Here is a 21,896-nt window from a genome sequence, read left to right as displayed (position 1 = left end):
ACTACCAATGCACTATACTTCCTCTATGATTGGGCAGCACTGCTCAAATGATCAGCACTGGCCAATCAGAAAGCAGTGCACAGTGTGTATTATGGTAGGTAGCTAGAAAATGACATCCGCCATCTTGGATGACTGAAAACAGGTTCCCAGTTCGCAGGAAAATCAGCAGAGATGACAGCAGATATTACACTCGCCTTCCTTCAGTCCCGGGACAGAATTTTAGGCTTAGAAGCATCTTTAAATTCCTATGTCCCCAGGACCATGATTCATTGCAGTGTCACAACACACATACATTTCAGCCTCCTTTTCTGCCATCTGGGGACGCGGGAACTGCTCTGATTACCTGCAGGTCCACAGCAGTAGCGGTCACTGCCCCCAGTCATGGGTCTGTACATGTTATAATAATGGGAAGGACACAAAGTATATTCTAACATATGCAAGCGAGTTGTAGTCAATGGTCATCATACTGGGTTCAGCAAGCAGAGGTTTTATCCTGCTGTGTACATTATCACAAATGTAACTCTATCCAGCAAACAATATGCAACTGTGTATCGGATACAGTATACTGTTTGTGTTGTATTTTTCATATATTTATGTGTACCTTTCTAATACATTTTGTGTTTCATTTCTTTACAATTTTCAAGTTCTCTGCCTGCTGTCAGTGAATGGGGATATTCTTTATATCCACAGCTGTCCAGACACAATTCTTCTCACTAACGCCCCCTCTGCTACTGACAGGACAGCTGGGATCCTGGCCGCTGTATCCTCGAAGCTGGACAATCCATAACAGCACCACGAAAAAATTGCTATGTAGCGACAATTAGCTTTACAGCAACCAGATATACGGTGTTGGGGCTCCCGCCTACTTGCCTTTTTTTAACGCTACGATATCGCTGCGTTTTTTTAAACGCTATTGTCAATGGGACTTTTGTAATGTTAAAAACGCATCGGAAGTTTGTGCTTTGTGATTTTAACATTAGAAAGTCCCACTGACATTTGCTTTAAAAAAAAAAACCACAGCGATATCGTAGCGTTAAAAACCGCAAGTGGGTGTGAGCCCTAATAGAGTGATCAGGCACAGTAACTATTGCTTACTGTGTCCAGGTAAATCAGGGCAGCCCATAAACCTTTTGCGCCCCGTGATAAAATAGTGTTGTCTTCCTGGTGGACTATGTAGCTGATGCTGTGATTGTCATTTCCCTGGTGGTCTAGGGCATTGAAGTGCTATAAGCCAATATTCCTGATGTTCTAGGGAGGTGATGTTAATGTCCTTTGGGGTACTAAAGAGGTTAGAGGTGATGTCCTGTTAGTGGTTTACAATGTAACCGGTAGAGCTATCTGAAAATAACAACTACAGCAGTAATTACCCATCCTCCGCCCCGCCCATCCAGTGTTGCAGTCCAACGGTTCACCCGGTCTCTGTTGACAGCAGAAATCAGGTGACTGCTGCCTACCAATCAGAGGCCACAACATCACCATTCAAAACTCCTGGCAACATGATACGCAGAGAAATAGAGCATGCTGAGAGTTTTCTTGCGTATCGATACGCTGTATCCACACGCCAGTGTGCATGGAACAATGAAAGTCCATTGACTTTCATTGTCCGCATTCACCATGTATCATACGCGTGATACGTGGTAAAAACACGGTCGTGGACATCAGCCCTAACTTGTATTTATTCATTTATATCTCTGCTCAATCAGAGCTTAGAAGTCCAGTGGGCGGGTCTATCAGTGATCGACAGCTGTGTATATCTGTGCATACAGAGGTAGCTGTCAATCACTGATAGGACCGCCCACTGGACTCCTAAGCTCTAAATGAGCAGAGATACAAAAGAATATATTACAAGTTACACTGAATCTTTTCCCACATATCTATAGATCAATCTGCTCGGCTCCTCCGGCTCTATAACCTCCTGCCTGCAGAACGGACTGCATATTCAATGTAACAGGTTCCCTATAAATCCATGCCTATGCAGGGGATTGGAACTGAGGAAAATAGAGTTCGGACCACTATAAAGATATATTAGGAAATTAATCAGGTGGACATTGATTTTAAGTGCTTAATGACCAATAAATTCAACGCTCTGCCCTACATGCTAGCCAACAATCTGACAACAATTTCATCCATAAAAGACAATATCACAAAATACATACAGATACAAGTATTCGCAAAGTCATAATAATCTAAAATACTCTCTAGACTGCAGCATTCTGATGGGTAGTTTATTAGCATATACTATTTTAGCTGCCTGGAATGGAAACAAAGGTCTTCTATGCATTTGGTCCTGAATAATGAAGAAATACCATGAATTTCCAGCATTCAGTATTTTTGCAGGTTAGAATGAGCAGGAAGGATCCTGTAAGAGACGAGAGAAGCCGCAAGGAGGCCCGACTACCCGTCATTGTGCTGAGAAACGGTCAACAGACTGCAGGCTGCCATTTATCAGGTAGAAGCCTGTATTCTGCCTATAGCTCAGCAGACTGTCTGCTGATAGACTACAGCAAAGACACATGATATTCGATTTTCTTGGCTTTGTACTGCTGTATTATCGCATCACTTCTACTGACCTAGACAGCATTCTGTACTGGTTTATTGCTTACAATATCCATTGTAGGCAGTTAAAGGGTGAAGTTGTGGATGGAGTATATCTCCCTCCCAGGCTCTTAGTCTGGACAGGCTGGCGATCCAGTCCACAACTTCACCCTGATTCTGAGGAAGCTCAGCTGTAGGCACTGACCCCGTTACTGGGGCATAAAAGGCTGCAGCTCCTAGGGGGTCAGTGCCTGACAGCCTGAGGAGGAAGCCTCTGAGCACCCTGCATGGTGCAGCTTTTCATTTGTGATTTTGCATAGACCTGAGCACCCTGCGTGGCGCCTCTGCTATTTTGAAAAGACTTTTCTGTTTGCTGTGCTTGACAAATAAAACTGAAGGAAGTTTTATTCTACATTCTGGTCCTGCGTGTCTTTGCTGCCCCACCCCCCCTGGAGGACTTTGTTACATTATATATTGGTCAGAGTTTTGTTTTAAGGATATGGAGCTCCAGATCCACTATACAGACATCAATATTAATCGTAACATTGAGTCCGCCTTAGGTCACCACTAGGGAAAGTATGTAAATGGCATTTGTACTATTCTCAATGCATAGCAGTATGCAGCAAGCTCCCTCTAGTGGTGGCTGCAGGCAGCTCAAATTTTATTTTTCAACCCTCTTTGAAAAATGAAGTTTTGACCCTTTACAAGATATATTAAGAAAATTATTCAGCACAATATTTTAGACCTATTTATGTAAAAAAAAAGTGTGTAAGAGTAACTATACTTTTTTTGGAATTGACATATAGCTATGGTTTTAATAAACTTTGTAATACAGTTAATACGAGGATTTTGTTTCCTTTTGGTTTAAAACGCCTTTTGAACATTCCTGCACATGGCTTCTGCAGATTGCTGTTTCTGTGTTTGCTTCGTACACTACTTCTTACGGCGGCTTTACACTGGACAATTATTGTCCAAACTGTCACTTGAAAGAGCAAATGTAAGCAACAGTTGCTTCGTGTAAACACGGCCACTAACCGGGTGACGATTCATTAGTTGCTTTGTTTCAGCTCACCTAAAAACAGTCGCTGGTTGGTTGTACAGCGTCCGAGGAGTGGGCCCTTAGCCGAGGAGACGGGGTAGAGATGTTAACCTTGTCACAAGGCTCTACCATCTCCTCCCTAAGCGTAGCTCGGGACCTGTAGTGCAAATATAATTGGCTATTTGTAGCCTTCCATTTTGTATCTTATTGTAATGCAAGCCTATATAAATGGCTATTTATGTTTCTTTATCCTCCATTTTGTATCTTAAATGTGAAATGCTATGAACACTCATGTGGGCTTTAAACCTCTTTGGTATAGGCTTAGTTATCCAAAATAGTGTTAATTGAATTAACTACAGGTACAATGTTAATTGAATCAACTACAATTACCAGAACAACGTTAATTGTATTAACTACAATTTCTGTTTGTATAAACTCTGTTTGTTTAAAATCTGTCCATATACATTGTCTTGTTAATCCTGTGATACCATCATCATTGTCTAGGGAATTGAGTTTTGTTGATTCTGAATCTTTCGTCAATGAAGCTGGCTATTTCAGATGGTGGTGGTGGGGGTCTCAGATTGAGAACATCTTGGATGCAAAGCTTGGAAGCATATGGCAGATAACTAAGCAAGTTAAAGTGTATAAAATAGGACACAAATTGTAATAGATTAGAAGCATCTTGTACCTGGGGGAGAAGATGATCTCTTACAGTGTTGGTCCACAAAACTTGTCTGCTTTTCACTGTGGCTTCTCCAGTGAAAAGATGAACTCCAAGCAGAAGTGTTTAAGGCAGGCTCCTATTAACGGATGCAGTTTGTAAGTATGTCCGTGTAAGTCTAAAGTGTGTATATGTCTTATCACGTGCCTATGTATTTTACCTGTAGAGAATCACTGTGAATCACCTATCTTTATGTAAATTTGTTTTACCATAATCATTTATTCATTTGTATTAATACATTGTGTTGTATTAACCCACTTGTCCTTCTTTAAAGCCGTATCCAAATTTGTTGTTTGCCAGTTGGCAAAAAAGGACCCGACCTCGTTACTGCTGGGGAAAATCACAGGGATAGTAATCGGGGGTTACCTTAAGTTCTGTAGTCACTCATGACGCCACCGTTCCTCCTTGTGGAGTGGATCTCGTAGATAAATAAAATAGAAATAGTCCAACACCAGAAGAGTATATTTTGGAACAAAACCTTGAATGGTTGATCTTGTCCATTTACTTAAACCTCTTAATAAAGTCATTAACAGTTGCAGAAATCACAGCATACCAGATTTCTATCTCTGTGGAGCTCACAGGGTATTGGAGCAATCCACAGGCCAAGTTATCTGCAGGCTCTTTCACTCTCAGCAATCACTTTCTCCACTGGCAACAACACTCACACTTTCTTCTCTTCTCGCTAACAAGCGGTTCCTTTCTCTCAGTACTCAGCAGTAGTACAGAGGAACCAATGAGCATGCATTAGGAAGGTATCGAAATTGGTTGACAAATGATATTAAGCGTTGTGGAATAAGTTGGCGCTATACAAATAAAGATTATTATTATTTTAGCTCGTGTAAATGTTCACAACAATTTGGTCAGGGATCACAAAATTGAACGACAAGTGAACAACAACCGCTCCATGTAAAAACACAAAAGACCGTTATTTGTACTCTTTAGTGATTATTTTGAGCAACTATTCAGATGATAGTTGTAGTTATGGCCAACCTTAGCTATGTGCAAACAGTGCAGTTACACAGGGCGTCAGCTATCGTGTTGGTGGATGTAGACTGGGGTAATAGCCCCCCTTATATCTTTCTGACCATATAGTCTTCTCCATCCATGCAACATTGTTTTCCCCTCCATGTTACCATGCGGCGGTTGCTTGTCCTCCTGGGGCGGTGGATTGCGGGGTCCTGCGGTCAAGGCGCATCCTCCTGGCTTGTTGTTCGGCTGCCGGGGGCGCAGGTGCCTGGCCGGCGTGGTGCTGATGGCGCGCGGCACCTGTGAGTGCAGCTCCCGTGCACAAGCTCACATTTATTATTTTCTGTTGGGAGTTGGCTGTCTCCCTCTCTCCGCCCCTGGGTGGAGGCTTTTGTTTAAAGGTTGGGCAGAGACTTGCAATTACTGCCAGGTATTGGTTTCCCTCAGTGTGCTAGCTAATCTGCCTCTGTTAGTCTCCTGCCTCTGTCATCTTGTCTGCTATTATCCGCCAGGTTTTTCCATCTGCCTCAGTTCTGCTTAGTATTGTTTGTGTTGGTTTTTTACATCTGCTTTTTCTGTCAGTATTCTATCCTTTTCATCCAGGTACGCTAGCGTCCCTTTTTCGGTCCCTAGTTAGAGTAGGGATCGCCGCCCAGTTGCCCGCCTGGGGTTAGCCAGGAGTGGAGGCAAGCAGACAGGGGTTGTGGGTGAGATCTAGGGCACCCGGGCTGGCGTATCAAGGGTGTATACCGTAACATAATAACTGGCCCTTAAAATTGCTCTCCAATGGAGGCCATGAGTACCCTCGCAAGTCAGTTGCAGGATTTGGTGGTCGTGATCCAAGACCTGTCCGGTCGTATGGTGGCCCAGGAGCAGCAGTAGTTAGTGCATGTTTCTACCACCCCTTCTATTCCCGAGCCCAAGTGTCCTCTTCCTGAGTTATTTTCAGGGGAGAGCAGCAAGTTTTTTGTTTTTCAGCAGGCATGTAGATTGTATTTTCGGATGAGGCCCCGCTCATCCGGCTCAGAATCCCAGAAAGTTGGATTGATTATGTCCCTACTTCGAGGTCCCCCCCAGACTCCTTGCCCGACAGTTCAGCTCGCCTGCAGTCAGTTGATTTGTTTTTTCAGGAACTTGAAGGTATTTTTGATGAGCTTGACCATGGGGGGTTGGCGGGCTCTCATCTCATGTCTCTACGTCAGGGGCAGCAGTGGGTAGAGGACTATTGCTCTAAGTTTAGACTGTATGCAGGTGAAACCTCTTGGAACGATAGCGCCCTTAAAGATGTGTTTTTGTTGGGTCTGTCTGACGCTGTCAAGGATCTACTCATTTCTAATCCCACTCTTGCGACACTCAATGATGCAATGGAATTGGCAGTCAAAGCTGACAGGAGGCTGAGATCCAGAAAAGAGGAGCGTCAGGCCCGTAAGGCTAGGGAATCCAGCAGACCCGCTCCCACTTCTCCCATGCCAACCTCTGGTGCCGAGCCTGTGGAAGTGAACCAGCTAAGTCCCTAGGAACGGCGACTGTTCCGGATGACTAATCGTCTCTGCCTCTATTGTGGGAAAGCCGGACATAATGTAGCGACCTGTCCTCTGAAGTGTCTACAACATCAGTCCGAACCGGCGGAAAACTTCAGATCCGAGGCGATTTTTGGGAGGATCGCCTAGGGTCACAGGTACTCCCTAAGTTGTTGGTGCCTTGTCAGATTGGCTTCCGGAATTTCACTTGGTCCGGTCAAGCTTTTATTGATTCGGGTGCTGCCACCAATTTAATTAATTTAAGTTTTGTCAGACCTCTGATGACTGAATTCCCAGCGTTAAAGATTCCCATACGCGTCACTAGTATTGATTCTACCCCTCTGTCTGCAGGGGTTGTACAATGGAGGACTCCCATGTTACAGTTCACTGTGGGTGTTCTCCATTCTGAGAATCTGTCGTTCTTGGAAATGGAAAGGATGTCTGTTGATGTAGTGCTTGGTATGCCCTGGTTGGCACTATACAATCCCTGATTTGATTGGTCCACTCGGGAATTGACACATTGGGGGTTGTCCTGTCATAGTCACTTAGCTGCTATATTGATGTGTTCAGCAGATACCATACTTATTCTGGAGTATTTGTCTGATTTTCATGACGTATTTTCCAAGAAACTGTCTGACACTTTGCCTCCCCATAGGGAGTGGGACTGTGGTATTGATTTGATCCCCGACAGTCCCATCCCTAAGGGAGCCATTTTCAATTTGTCTGGGCGTGAGCACGAAGCCCTTAAGTCCTATATCTCAGAGTCTCTGGCCAAACGACATATCGGGCTGTCCAGGTCCCCTGCCGGGGCCGGTCTCTTCTTTGTAGAGAAGAAGGATGGGGCATTGAGGCCTTGTGTGGATTATTGAGCTTTGAATAAAATTACAGTGAAGAACCAGTGTTCCTTGCCCCTGATTCCTGACTCATTGAATCAGGTGGTAGGGGCCCACTGGTTTTCCAAATTGGACTTAAGGGGGGCTTACAATTTAATTCGCATCCGAAAGAGAGATGGGTGGAAGACCGTTTTCAACACCTCGTTCGGACATTTTGAATGTCTAATCATGCCCTTCGGACTTTGTAATACCCCGCGGTGGTTCCAGGGATTTATGAAGGCGGTCTTCCACGACTTCCTGGGGGTATTTGTGGTCATATATCTCGATGACATTGGCGATTAAGTGGTCTCTAGAAGAGTGGTGTCACCATCTTGAGGGGGCAAGGCATCCCATTACCGTGTATACTGATCATAAAAACTTGGTATATCTCGCCAATGCTAAGAGACTCACAGCTTGTCAGGCTAGGTGGGCGTTGTTTTTCACAGGTTTAACCTCGTCATTACATATATTCTAGGGGAGAAGAACGTGAAGGCTGACGCTTTCTCACAGAGTTTCAGTTCGCCGGAAAGTGAGACAGTGGCTCCCGAGAATATTCTGGCACCTGGGGTGGTGGTGGCAGCTGTAGAATCAGATCTCGTTCCTCATCTACAAAATTGTCAGCAGGACGCTCCCTCAGGGGTGCCGGGGGGCAGATGGTTTATGCCAGAGACCTTGCATCTTAGAATCATTGAAGAGTCTTATTCATCTGTTCTCGAGGGCCATCCAGGAGTTCAGGGGACTCTGGATCTTTGTACTAGACACTACTGGTGGCCAGGCATGTCTCGGGAGATCCGCGACTTTGTTAAGGGATGCTCTGTCTGTGCACGCTGTAAAAGTCGGCGTCTGGAGGAGCCTCTGAGACCGTTACCGGTGCCTTCTCGTCCATGGTCGCATTTATCGGTAGATTTTATCACCAATCTACCTGAATCTCAGAAGTTCACCACTATCTTTGTTGTTGTAGACCGTTTCTCTAAGATGGCACAGTTCATGGCGTTACAGAAGCTACCTTCTGCGATAGAATTTTCTAAGATTTTTGTAAAAGACATCATTCGTCTACATGGGGTTCCCAAGAACATTGTATCTGATCACATTGTTCAGTTTTTTGCGCAATTTTAGCGAGCCTTCTGTAGAAGCCTGGGAACGTCGCTTTTCTTCTTGTTAGCATTCCACCTGCAAACTAATGGTCAGACTGAGCGCAAGAATCAAGATTTAGTGCAATATTTATGGTTGTTTGCTAGCGAAAAGGCTCATCAGTGGGCAGAGTTCCTGCCATTGGCAGAGTTTGCGCTACACAACCGTACGTGTTCTTCCACTGGGGTGTCTCCATTCCTGTGCGTATATGGTCAGCATCCTCGCTTCCTTACAGCTATTTCTACTCCGTCTGCCTGTCCTGCAGCTGATGTCGCCACAGATGCGCTGCAGGGGGTATGGAAAGAAGTACAGAAGAACCTGGAAGCAACGGGGGCTCGTATGCAGTTGCGTAGTGGGAGGAGTCTGTCAGTATCTGAACCGTACAGGATGGGACAGAAGGTATATTTGTCTTCTAGAAATCTCAAATTGAAGGTTCCGTCTTTGAAACTGGCGCCGCGTTACGTGGGGCCCTTTGTCATCACGTGTGTAGTAAACCCGCTTGCTTATGAACTTGATTTGCCAGCTACATGAAGGGTTCATAGGGTTTTTCATAAGTCCTTATTGAAACCTTTTGTCCCTTCTTAGTATTGTTGGTGTTGGTCATTTACATCTGCTTTTTCTGTCAGTATTCTACCCTTTCCATCCAGGTACGCCAGTGTCCCTTTTTCGGTCCCTAGTTAGAGTAGGGACCGCCGCCCAGTTGCCCGCCTGGGGTTAGCCAGGAGTGGAGGCAAGCAGACAGGGGTTGTGGGTGAGATCTAGGGCACCCGGGCTGGCATATCACGGGGAGTATACCGTAACACTCCAATCTTCTGAGATTCCGCTGTCAACCCATCTGCATGCTGACAACATAATTGCTTAGCTCGGCTATTCAATTTATGCTATAAGCTTGGTTCTGGTGCTGTAATTATGTTATGAGCTTGGTTCAGGTGCTGTATTTATGTACTGGGGTTGGTTCTGGTACTGAATTTATGTTAGGAGCTTGGTTCTGGTGTTGTATTTATGTTACAAGTCTAGTTTTGGCGCTGCATTTATGTACTAGGGTTGGTTCTGGTGCTGTATTCGTGTTATGAGCTTAGCTTTGGTGCTATATTTATGTACTGAGTTTAGTTGTGGTGTTGGATTTATGTACTGAGAATTGTGCTGCTGCTGGATTTATGTACTGGGCTTGGTTCTGGTGTTCGATTTATGTTACAAGGTTGATTCCGGTGCTAGATTTATGCACTAGGTTTGGTTCTGGTGCCAGATTTATTTTATAAGTTTGGTTCTGGTACAGTATTTATTCACTGAGCTGTTCTGGTGTGGGCATGCTGCTATTTTTACGTTTTCTGTACAAGAAAAATACAGGCAGACTGCCTATCAATGCAATATACAGTGTATTGTTTTTTTCTTATGACCGGAGTGGGGGCGACAAAAAATTCCACACAGGGTGCATTTAACCAAAGGCCAACCCGGCACTGGTTGTCCATCTAAAGCCACCCTTAGCGAGTGGACTGCAGAGTCTCTGTACAGGAGTGTCGGCTTATCAGCTGTTCTATGCTCTAGAGACAGAGGCTGACTCAAGGCCCATTTAGACACAACGATAATTCGCTCAAAAGCCATCTTTTCGGCGGTTTTCGTTAAGCCGTTGCTCATCATTGTCTTTCAGTGTGCTGACGATCAGCCTCATCAGGGATACACAGCAGAATACAGCTGATACTATTGTTTCAGCTGTATCCCACTCCCTGATCACAGGCTGGGTATAAAGAACAGCGTGGTCCAGCTCTGTTCTCCATACCCCACTCGGAGCGCTCAGCTGTAAACAGCTGGGTGCTGTGAGCGGGGAACAGCTGGATGCAGAAGGAAAGTGGGGACACCCCACTTGTCTTCTGCATCCTCCACTCGGTGTGCTCGGCTATATGACAACCGGGCACTCGGAGTGGGGAACAGCTGGATGCAGAAGACAAGTGGCCCTGCTTGTGTACTGCATCCTTCGCTCGGAGCGCAAGGTGATTGCTCAGTGCTTGAGTGATCATCTTGCGCTGTAAATGACACAACGATTAGCTCTCAAAAGACGTCTTTTGAGCGATAACCGTTGTGTCTAAATGGGCCTTAAGTAAAACCAGTCTCTGGAGCATGGAAGAGATGATAAGCCAGCTCCCCCATACAAAGACTCTGCAGTCCGGACATCACTTGCTGTGAAGTAGTGTATGAATTGCACATAGAAACAGCAATCTGCAGCAGCTGGCAGAAGCCGCCTGCAGGGATGTTAAAAAACAAAAAGGAAGTTAAATGCCCATATTAAATATATAAGACAGTGTACTAAAACCATATATCCAAGTCTAATCCCAAACAGTATAGTGACTCTTCAATGCCGTACTTGGCTCAGGATTAATGCTACACGCATAGTGGTGGCCGTCTGCAGAGGAGGGTCACTAGTAAATCACTACTGATAATAACAGTATCTGAACTTTGCTTCTCTCATCAATGCTTGGAACGTCAGTGACTGTCATGGCGGTCAAGTAAACTGCATGCATGGAAAGAAATGGTAAGAATTATTTCCCGAGGTTCACCAGCTTTGTAACTTTTAAAGCAACCCTCGTTTCTAAGACAAAATTCTGTACCTGCTCTGATTTTCCAGTTTTGGACCCTGTTTTCGGATGTCCAAGATGGCTGAAGCAATTTTCTAACTACATAATGCACACTGTGCACTGCTCTCTAATTGGCCAGTACTGATCACATGAGCAGCTCTGCCCAATCAGAGAGCAGATATAGTGGTAGTCTAACACTACCAATGCACTGTTAGGATCAGCTAGTCTGAGGATTGTATCAGCTATCTTGGACAGCCAAAACAGGGAACCGGAACTGGTGGATCAGAGAGACAGCAGAGAAGAACTGCAGGTAATATGCCCCCCATCCCCCTCCAGTCCCAGGGCAGAATGCTATCCCAAAACCAGAGGTCGCTTTGAGGGGGACCTATCACATCCCCCCAGCACCATAAGCTAAGTTATAGTTCTTTTAGGGGACATGACAGGGAGCCGAGTGAAGTATTTTTTATACTCACCCACTCCCTGACTCTTTTCAGAGTCCTGTGAGTGCGTTCTCCGGTAGCCTTGTATGGTAGACCGTGCGCACGGGACACCGCTGGACCGCAGGCATGGGTGAGTATAAAACATGGATCGCCTGGATCCCTGTCACGTACCCTATAACTTACTTTATGGTGTTGTGCAGACATGACAGGTTCCCTTTAAAGATGATTTAGCTACTTACGTCTGACAAGATTTGTAAGTCTGGAAGGGTTAGAAAGCCACAGATTATCCGACCAAGGAGCCTCAAAGTAAATTTCCATATATTAGGCATCATGATTTTCATAGCGCTCACATTCTGTGACCATTAATTTCATAATACATCCTTACAGCGGTCAGAGCGTCATCTTTATGATACAAAAAGATCCAGAGCCTTTACATAGACATGGCATTAAATTACAGCATTCTGACTACCACTGGGGGAAAGCTTACTGCATGCTCTGGTATTTTCATGTTAATGCATATACAGTATGCAGTAAGCTCTTAAGCTCCCCCTAGTGGTGGTCATAGGTAACCAGGAGTTTATCATGTAACTTTATATGTGTTAGCAGAAAAAAGGAGCTCCGGCCACTATTAAAATATATGAAGAAATTAATCACAAGAGGATATTGGGGCATTTTAAAGTAAAGTATAAGCAAAATGGTTCACTTAAAGCCATATAGAGTCTCCAAGGCTGTACTCACTCTGTGGAATTTGATCGTGGTCGGAACCTCTTTCCTCTTAGTTTTTTTCTGCTGCTGCTTATGTTACCTGTAAGATAATACAATATTTTTTCTGTTGTGATAACTGGATAGAATTGCTAATTACTCCAGATAGCAACAGAGTAGAACAAATGGAATCACTCATATAAGTGCCTGTCTGCAATGGGGTCACAATTCTGATTCCCCATGTGCAAATACACTAAGGCTCTTCACATCTGCCTGCTAGCTTCCATGTATAATACAAGCCAAGAAGCTGTGCCAGATCAGCTGCTATGATAGATCCCAATAGCCTACCCATTGCTTAATAAAAGGAAGGGTCTGTTAGTTTTTGCCGTGGTTTTCATAATTTTGACTACCTAGTAGGTGCGAGGAGGCTTATAAGGCCATGCATGTTCATCCGGGAAATGTATGCAAATAAAAAGATAGAAAAAATGCCTCTATAGTGCCACCTATTAGAAGCTAGCATTCCTATAAGTCAATGTCTGCCCTTTTAACAAACGACTGGGAATATAAACCAATGCTCGAGCCTTCTCCAGAAGGAAAAGATAATCATGTACAGACAGACTGTTTCAGAGTCAGTTCAGGACTCAGGGGCTCTGGAGACCTGCTCCTCCACGGCCAGTGCTTCTGCAGGGAGACCGATGCACTGCAGCCACCCGAGACCCATGACTAAAGTCAATCATGGTCAGCAACTCCTCCGTGAATGGCATGTTCAGCGCAATGAGGTCATCCTATGTAGTAGAAATATTGCTAGATGTCTCCCTTGTGGACCTAAAATGGCTACTAGCCCACCTTTTACCCCTCTTTCATAACTCCTTCTCCCTCTCCACTCCAGCCATAACCCCATTAATCTTTTATTATCACACCCCCCATTACTCTCTCTCCAAACCCAAGGCCTCCCTCAAGCCCTTGGCTCTAAGCATGGCCCATCTTTCTATCAATTTGTGGCTGATCAACCGCTGGAATCGCAGCACTAAACATACCTTGCCAGGAGTTACTCCTTGGTCGACCATTTTCGCAAACATCGGAGACGTGTTTAGTGTCCGGGATCCTTTCGCTCCATGAGTGAGACAGACCATTAGACCTAGGAAGAGACAAGACATAACTGAATCCTTCATCTGCAGTAAAGCGAGGATGTGTCTATAGTGCTGGATAAACACCATGGAAGAAAGTGTCCGATTAATGACAACGAAAAAAACAAGATTAAATAGTCCCGATGTTCTAGAGAGGGCTATGAGGACAAGCTAGTCACATAATTATAGGGCATCGTGGACCACAAAATTGGTGACATCTATGACCATCATCATTAGTCTTAGTTGATGCCACAATGTTAAAGGGGGCTCTGGGGATGTTTTTTTTCTTTTGTATATAAAGTGTATTGAAAAAAAGGACACATTGGGCCTACTTTTTTTTCCCAAAAAGACCACCACTTGTGTTCATGAGATTTCCTTGGTATTTTGACTTAAATTTATCCCAAATGTGAGGGGTGGAGCTTCAATACTGGACACGGCTCATGCACAAAATCTGACCTTTTAAAAAAAATCTTCAACAACCCCTTTAAGTGAAGAAAAGAGAGGGGACAGTATTCTGCTAGAGTCACGTGGCAGTGAAAAGTTCATCAAAGTTAAAGGGGGCTACACCTAGAAACCAACAAAGAAAAAAATGGAGAAAAAACTTACCTATGTGTTAGACTATCAGAAACCTGTGCAGAAAACAGGGGCAATCTGCTTCTAATCCTTGCTATATTCAGCTGTAAGGCTGAAGAGGGTTGGGCTTAGTTAAAGGGCCTGGCCACAGGTTTTGCAGCCTAATGTTACAGAGATAACACTTGACCAAAACAGTCTAAGCCGCGTCCATTTTCTTAAAATTTCTTCTAGGATATATATATATAGCTTATACATAAAATGTTCACCCTTTTGATTAAAGGGGTTTTCCAGTTGCAACACTATTGATGGCCTATCCGCAGAATAGGTCATCAATAGTAGATCAAGAGGCGTCTGTCGCCCAGGAACCCCACTGATCAGCTGCTCGCTTGGCCAGTGTGATTGTGCACTGAGCTGCTTTATGCAAGAATTAGACAGCTCCGTTCCCATTACAGTGGCTAGGCTAGGTATTACAGGTCAAGGTATTTTCCCATCTAATGTGGATTCACACTAAAACTGATCCACGGAAAACTCATGTGATTTTACGCTGCACTCTGGGGTCATGCATCACATTTCCATACAGGGAAGCCCCAATTATGAAAGGGCCAAGGGCTCTAATAAGTCACGTAAAGTAAGTTACAATTTATTTTCACAGGGATTTCTTATGAATCCAGGAAATAAAAAAATAAAATCTTGGTGTGCATTTGTTTAAAATTTGAGATACGCAGAGAAGGAGCATTGGCTATAATGTCTAGGTCCAAAAAAAATGTAAACAGACGATTGTACATTATGTGAAAAGCTTTGTGAATTGGTTAAAAAAAAATCAGGCTTAGGGGCTTAACAGGGGGGGGCAGAGTTTGCAGTCAGAGCGCACCCTGAAGGGCTTAAAAGTTCTTTCTGCCCCTTAGAAGACCTGTCCTCTAAATAATATTGTATCCTAGTTGGGGGTGTTCTTACAGATTTTGCACTGGGACCCAGCGGACTCTCCAGGGAATCCAGGAAGCCCAAGCCAGAAGTGACCCGCCTGGACCGTCTGTTTTTGCTACTGTTTTAGGATGCCAGTCTTACTTCTATCAAGGTGCTGTGAATCAGAGTGATGCATTGAAGGTAGGTAGAGTCATTGTATCATGCAATGATGAATCCAATCAGTTAATAAAGTCAAGTATAAGAGTAACAACAATTGCTTGCTTTGACTTCAAAGGAGCAAGATGACTCTAAATGTCCCCCGGCCTTACTCCAAGGCTGCGTCCATGCTTGTGCAACGGGAAGAGCAACAACAATTATTTAGGCCTCTTGATTTGGATGTTGTACAGTATTGTTATAGACCACTGCTTGCTGAGGTCGCACTATTCAGTGCTGTAACATATACAATCCCAATGGACAATTTAAAGGAACAGCTCACAATGTGAGAGTCGGAGCCCCCAGTCATAAGAAATGAGCTACAGCTTCTTTGAAGTCAAATTCTTATGGATTTCCTTTATTACTTATTCCACAAAGAAGAAAATTAAAAAGGAATCAAACCTTCTGCAAAATAATGAAATGTTCTGACTAATGGAATAATGTGGGATGGAACAGGCAGAAATCTGAAAATGCGACAGAATAGCAGACCTCTTCTTAGAACTAGATCCTGAGTTTGAGCTGACTCCGGGAGGCAAGTCGCTATAAAAGGAGTCGACATCTCCAGCCTTTTTTACATAATCTCCCTGGGGTATTTGTCTAAAGCATAATAGATATTGTAAAGTCAGAAAACAAGACAAACGCACATAGAAACGACACAGACATAAAAGCATTAGTTCAGAGGGGAAGGACAGCGAGGGAAAATGGGACGTGTATGCTTTACTACAGGACACAAGTCATTAACACGTGGCTCTAGGGATGGACGGCGGATATGGATGCGCTCACTCGCGGACACTGACAGAGCTCAGGTACACATAAGAGCATTACACTAGCTATACACCTACTGAACATAAGGCTCCAAAATGGCGTTGTATATTGATATCGACCAATCAGAGATTATGTTTCATCTAGAATGAGGCCTGATAAGTATTCCAAGTTCTAGTAGGTAAAAGTGTAATAAGGAAATAATTGCTATGAGTGCGGTGATACTTATGATGTGTATTTCTATATTTTCTGGCGGTTTCGTGGGTAAAAATGTTATTTTTTGATTTTACGGTGGATTTTATTTTTTTTACCTATTTTTGACACCACGTGATTGTTCGATCTTTAACACAGTACACTGCATTACTTCTGTAATGCAGTATACAATGCATATGACATCAGCCTATCTGATTTTGGCAGAGGCAGATTTTGATATGCTGAGCTATATGGCAAACATGGAGGTCTTTGTCAGGATTTCTGCTGCCATGGCAACCCATTGGTAGCTCGTGATTGCGTCGTGGGGTGCCGATGGGTGACATGCAGAGCCACCTCCCCCTGTCTCCCACTTGAATGCCATCATTGCTATTGATCGTGGCATGGAATGGTTTAAACAGTCAGGAACAGAGGTCTCTCTGCTTCTGTTTTAGCTGGAGCCCAGTTGTCATTAGACATTCAAGCACCCAACCCGATTCTGCTACATTGGCAGTGTTAAACCACGCCGTATATTTACTAAAGGGTTAATCTCCGTATCCTTCCCCATGGGCTCTTCACTGGGTCTTGGAAGCTGAGATTTGGGGTTCTGTTTTCCTGGATTCCTATATAACAAAATCTAAAATATAATTTCTGAAGAGTAAGAATGTTTCTGACTTCTTCAGCTAACTTCACACGAACGAATATGATATGGGGCTATGAATCACGGCCACATATCGCGTTCGCCAACATGTGAATTCCTTGCAGATGCGAGGCGTTGTTATGTCAAAACTGCCTCGCATCACTTCAGGAATGTAGCAATCCTCCGCTGTGGCTGCCAGCTGCAGTGGAGGATCGCAGAGTTTCTCCCATTGTTTTCAATGTCAGACCACGCATTGCATGCACCTAGCACACAGTGCGATGCTGCCGCCCCATTGAAAATAACAGGCGCATCGTAGTTCCATGCAGGAATACATCGCTCCTGTGTATGACCCCATTCAAGAGAACGGCGCTCATATTTGTGTGAGATTTGAGCATCTCACAACGCACAAATCTTGCGCAATTTTCTCGCCTGTTTGAAGACAGCCTTAAAGCAGCATTCCGAGCTTAGGCCTTGTTTACGTGGTGAGAAATCCATGTTGGAAAAATCCTATGTGAATTTCAATAAATATTCATGGATGTCTGATGTGGATGTTCATTTGACTATAAGGCTAATCTTCATGCGGATTTTCTGTTGTGGATTCCACATCCAGAGTAAACATGTTGATTTTTTTTCTATAATGCAAATTCCCATCGAAGTCAATGGGGTTAAAAAATAACACAGATTCTGATGCAGATTTTGGCAAGGAAACCACATCAGAATCTGCTCAAAAATCCCCCCGTGTGAATGGGACCTTAGATAGATGTAGGTCTCACCTCTGGGACCTGCATCCAGTTCCAAAGCAGAATGCTTCTTCCATAACTCCTATAGAAGTGAATGGAGGCAGCCAGGGAGATGTGCGGCCACCTCTCCGTTTATTCTTCACCTGCACTGGGTGGCTGATGGGATTGGGGTCATTCTGGAGATAGGTGCAGATCCCAGAGGTGGGATCTATCTTGTTGATCCACCATAAATGTCTAAGGTGGGAATACGCCTTTAATTCCGCAGCCAATTTACTAGGAAAAGGAAGTCACTGGTAAGCAAGTAACCTGCCAGACACCCCTCCGTATCGCGGCTTCCTTAATATAATGGCTATAATGGCTTCGTCGGTCAGTGCTAATACAATACAATTTTCTACACGGAGTATATTTCATGCCTGTTAGACTAAAGATGATGGAGGTCTCTGACTCCGACACCTGTTTCTGTTGTGGTATCTGTACAGGGACATATATAGATGAGGTGTGGAATTGTGGCAAGGTACAAGAATTATGGTCTGACATTATACAATTTATCATCCATATTTGCAGTTATCCCAAGTTTTGTCTCCTCAGGTACGACTGCTTGACGTTCTGGATGAATCGGTGTCACATAAAAGGTTATTCTATCGCATTATTAGTAAATTAGTTACCACTCTTTGATAGAAATCCACCTCGCCTCCAGCTCTTTCCCATTGGTTAAACTTAGTAAATAATATGTATCCTGCTAGCACCTTCAGACCCTTTCACTCTTTTTTACATTTTATTATGTTTTGGCCTTGTGAAAATTAAAAAACAACCACTTTTTCTTCCCCGCCGTTCTCCCACTTCCCCATCATCTCTCAGTACCCCATAAAAACAGAATATTGGAAAACTTTGTAATTTCTTTCAAGTGAAAGAGTAACATTTTGCATTCACATAAGTATTTACACGCCCACTTGAAAGTTAGCGCTGGGGTCTCCCATTTCTCTTGACCATCTTTGAGATGTCTCTACATCCTGATTGGAATCACCTGTGGTAAATTCAGTTGATTGGACATACTAAACACACCCTTGTCTATATAAGGTCTCACCGCTCACAATGCAGATCAGAACCAAAACCAAGCCACGAGGCGAATAGAACTGCCTGCAGAGCTCAGAGAATGGATTGTGTGGAGGCACAGATCTTGAGAAGGCTGCAAAAACATTTCTGCTGCACTAAAAGTTCCCAAGAGCCCAGCGGTCTCCATTATTCGCATATGGAAGACGTTTAGAACAACCGGGACTCTTCCTAGAGCTGCTGAACCACCAAGCTAAGTAATCGGGGGACACGAGCCTTGGTAAGAGAGGTGACCAAGAACCCAATGGTCACTCTGGCTAAGCTCAAAGATTCTGTGTGCAGATGGGAGAAACTTCCAGAAAGTCAACCATCATTGCAGCCTCCACCAACCTAGGCTATATGGCAAAGTGGCCAGAAAGAAGCATTCTCAGTAAGAGACACATCGAAGCCATCTCGAGTTTGCCAAAAAGTACCTAAAGGACCCTCAGACTGCGAGAAACAGGATTCTCTGGTCTGATGAAACCAAGATTGAACTTTTTATCCTCATTCTAAGTGGTTTTTTTGGAGGACACCAGGCGCCGCTCATCACCTACCCAATACCATCCCTACAGTGAAGCCTGGTGGTGGCAGCATTATGCTGGGGGAGGGGAGACCGATCAGGGCTGATAGAAAGCTGAATGGAGCAAAGCACAGAGGTATTCTTAATGAGATCCGAAACCAGAGAGCAAACAACCTCTGACTGGGCAGAAGGTTCACCTTCCAATAAGACAAAGACCCTAAGCACACAACCAAGACATCCCAGGAGTGGGTTAGGGACAACTCCGTGAATGTCCTTGAGTGACCCAGCCAGACTTGAACCCAATCGAACGTCTCTGGAGAGACTTCAAAATGTCTGTGCACAGACGGCTTCCATACAACCTGACAGCTTCAGAGGATCTACAGAGAGGAATTGCAAAAAAAACCCAAATCCAGATGTGCAAACTTTGTGGCATCAAACCCAAGAAGACTGGAGGCTGCAATCACTGCCAAAGGGGCTTCAGCTAAGTGCTGAGTGCGGGGGGTGAGTACTTAGGTCAATGCAAAATGGGAGGTTTTCATTTCTAAAAAAAATTTGCAAAGCTTTCTAACATTTTGTTCCTTGTCATTATGGGGCACTGCGTGCAGAATGATGGGGAAACTGGAATTTTTTTTCACTTATTATTTTCTAACTTGCACAATGCCACAACATAACAAAATATAAAAAAGGGAAAGGGTCTGAAGACTTTCTGAACACATCGTACATTCAGGAGGTGGCCCGCTAAATTGGAAAAAGTCATGATTGCGAGGTTAGCAAGTCCATTTTAAATGCATTAGTAGAAGCTGGGTCTTTGGTCCTGGTGCTTCCGGCAATTATCCCCTCCTACCTTTTTTTTTGCTGCCCAAAAAATCTCTATATTGTTGGAAACTGTGCAGACAGCTATGGTTGCTCCCTACTACAAGGGCGACTATATTATCCTGGCATGAACCGACTGTGTGAGTTTGGCCCAGGACTTTGCTTGTTATCACGTTTCATCTATTCTGCTGCATTCGCACTCAGTTCAGTCAGACAGTCTCTTATGATGGTTGTTTTGTATTATATCATATTCATTGTTATAAAATCATAAATAAGGCCTATTAAAAAACAAACGATCGGCTCTAATACTGAAATGAAGGGAGTTGGGGGTGCATGGCTCTGGGGGCCAGAGTGACGAAGTGTACCGTGAGCTGCAGGAACACGTCCTCATATGCATCTCATAGTAATACATAAAGCACATTGAGACAATTTCTAACCAAGAACGCTTCTATCAAACAGCTTGTGCTACTTCGTACAGACAAACACTGAATGTAGATAGACCACGATCTGTTATTATAAACTGAACCAGTTTATGGATGTAGCAGAGCTGAGTCTGTCATTTCATTTTTCTTCTTAAGGGGACTGTCCAGCTGTAAACTGTTAATGGCCTATCATTAGTAGTGATATGTGAACTTTTAAAAAGTTTGGTTTGGCTGGTTCTCTGAATTGCAGAAAAAAGTCAATTCGGAATGAATTAGTTTGAACTGAACGGGATCTTCACCAATACCACTAAAACTGGTATATAACACTGCCATGAAAGGCCTGTATAACACTCTTAGGTCACCTAAAAGTGTATATAAGAACTTTTGAGCTGTTTTAAGGCAAAGTTAATTCCTAAAAAAGAAAGAAGAAAAAAGGGGGGAAAAGAAGTAGAAGGAAAAAGGAGAAGGTAAAACGAAGAAGAAGAAAGAAAAAGATTATTTTTCCTTCTGTTTTCTTCTTTTAACAGGTTCAGCCGAGTTGAACCGTCCAAGGTTTGGGTTCTCACCAAACTGAACTTTTAGTAAAGTTCGACCTGAAACAGATTTCTCCGGTTTTGGTTTGCTCAATTCCAATCTTTAGGTCAGGCCATCAACAGTAGATCAGCGGAGGTCTGCCACCAGAGATCCTGATCAGCTGACCGCAGGGCCGGTATTCCTGTGCACTGAGCTGATGTGAGCAGGAGGCAGACAGCTCCGTTTCTACTGCAGTGGCATGGCATGGTATTACAGGCCATTTACTTCAATTGGAATTTTGCCTGTAATACCAAGCCTGGCCACTGCAGTGGAAATAGAGCTGTCTGCTTCCTGCAGAAATCAGATCACTGCGCAAGTGTACGACCTAATGAACAGTAGATCGGAGGGGTCCTGGGCTTTGGCTGCTGATCTACTATTCATGACCTACTTGTGTGGATAGGCCATCAATAATGTAAAACTGGACAACCCCTTCAAAGATAATGCAGAAGGTTTGCATGCAGTTTTGTGGTATCCTTTATTCCATCAAGATCTGCTACATCAGTATACAGTGAAATGGAACAGTGGCATGGCTAGAGCGGTGCGATGTATCTTCTAGTTAAGTCTTCCTATTTTAAAAGAGAACTACGATCTGAAAAGCAAAATCTGTGGAAAATAAAACAGATGCGAGAAGACTTCTTATGGGATCCCTATTCGTCCCTCCGCTGTGCAGACATTAGGAACTATGAAGAAGAGTATGGGACATAAAAATGAGATTTATGAAGAAGAACAATCAACTAGTGAGCGTGATGAGATATGGTGTAATACACAGGAAGGACTTACCTCTCTCTCCGATAGTTTCTTTTCATGCCAAAGAAAAAACAAATCGTTACTTAATC

The 21,896-nt window shown here is 43.9% G+C and overlaps 1 protein-coding gene across 3 annotated transcripts in view; it reads right to left on the bottom strand.

Moving 5' to 3' along the window:
* Positions 1-21,896, bottom strand: part of ADAM22 (ADAM metallopeptidase domain 22) — a 241,515-nt gene that overhangs the window by 26,775 nt on the left and 192,844 nt on the right. Inside the window, exons 26-29 of one of the 3 annotated variants that reach the window (XM_066585459.1) lie at positions 21,841-21,858; positions 15,715-15,909; positions 13,534-13,634; positions 12,533-12,599 (exon numbers count right to left, since the gene is read on the bottom strand). In XM_066585459.1, the coding sequence (XP_066441556.1) occupies positions 12,533-12,599; positions 13,534-13,634; positions 15,715-15,909; positions 21,841-21,858 (381 nt within the window). The remainder of the gene's footprint in view (positions 1-12,532; positions 12,600-13,533; positions 13,635-15,714; positions 15,910-21,840; positions 21,859-21,896) is intronic. The other 2 variants (XM_066585460.1, XM_066585461.1) reach the window with 2 other exon arrangements.

This window comes from Eleutherodactylus coqui, chromosome 12 (assembly GCF_035609145.1).
Source record: "Eleutherodactylus coqui strain aEleCoq1 chromosome 12, aEleCoq1.hap1, whole genome shotgun sequence".
Lineage (NCBI taxonomy): Eukaryota > Metazoa > Chordata > Amphibia > Anura > Eleutherodactylidae > Eleutherodactylus > Eleutherodactylus coqui.
This window is presented reverse-complemented; position numbering and strand designations above follow the sequence as displayed.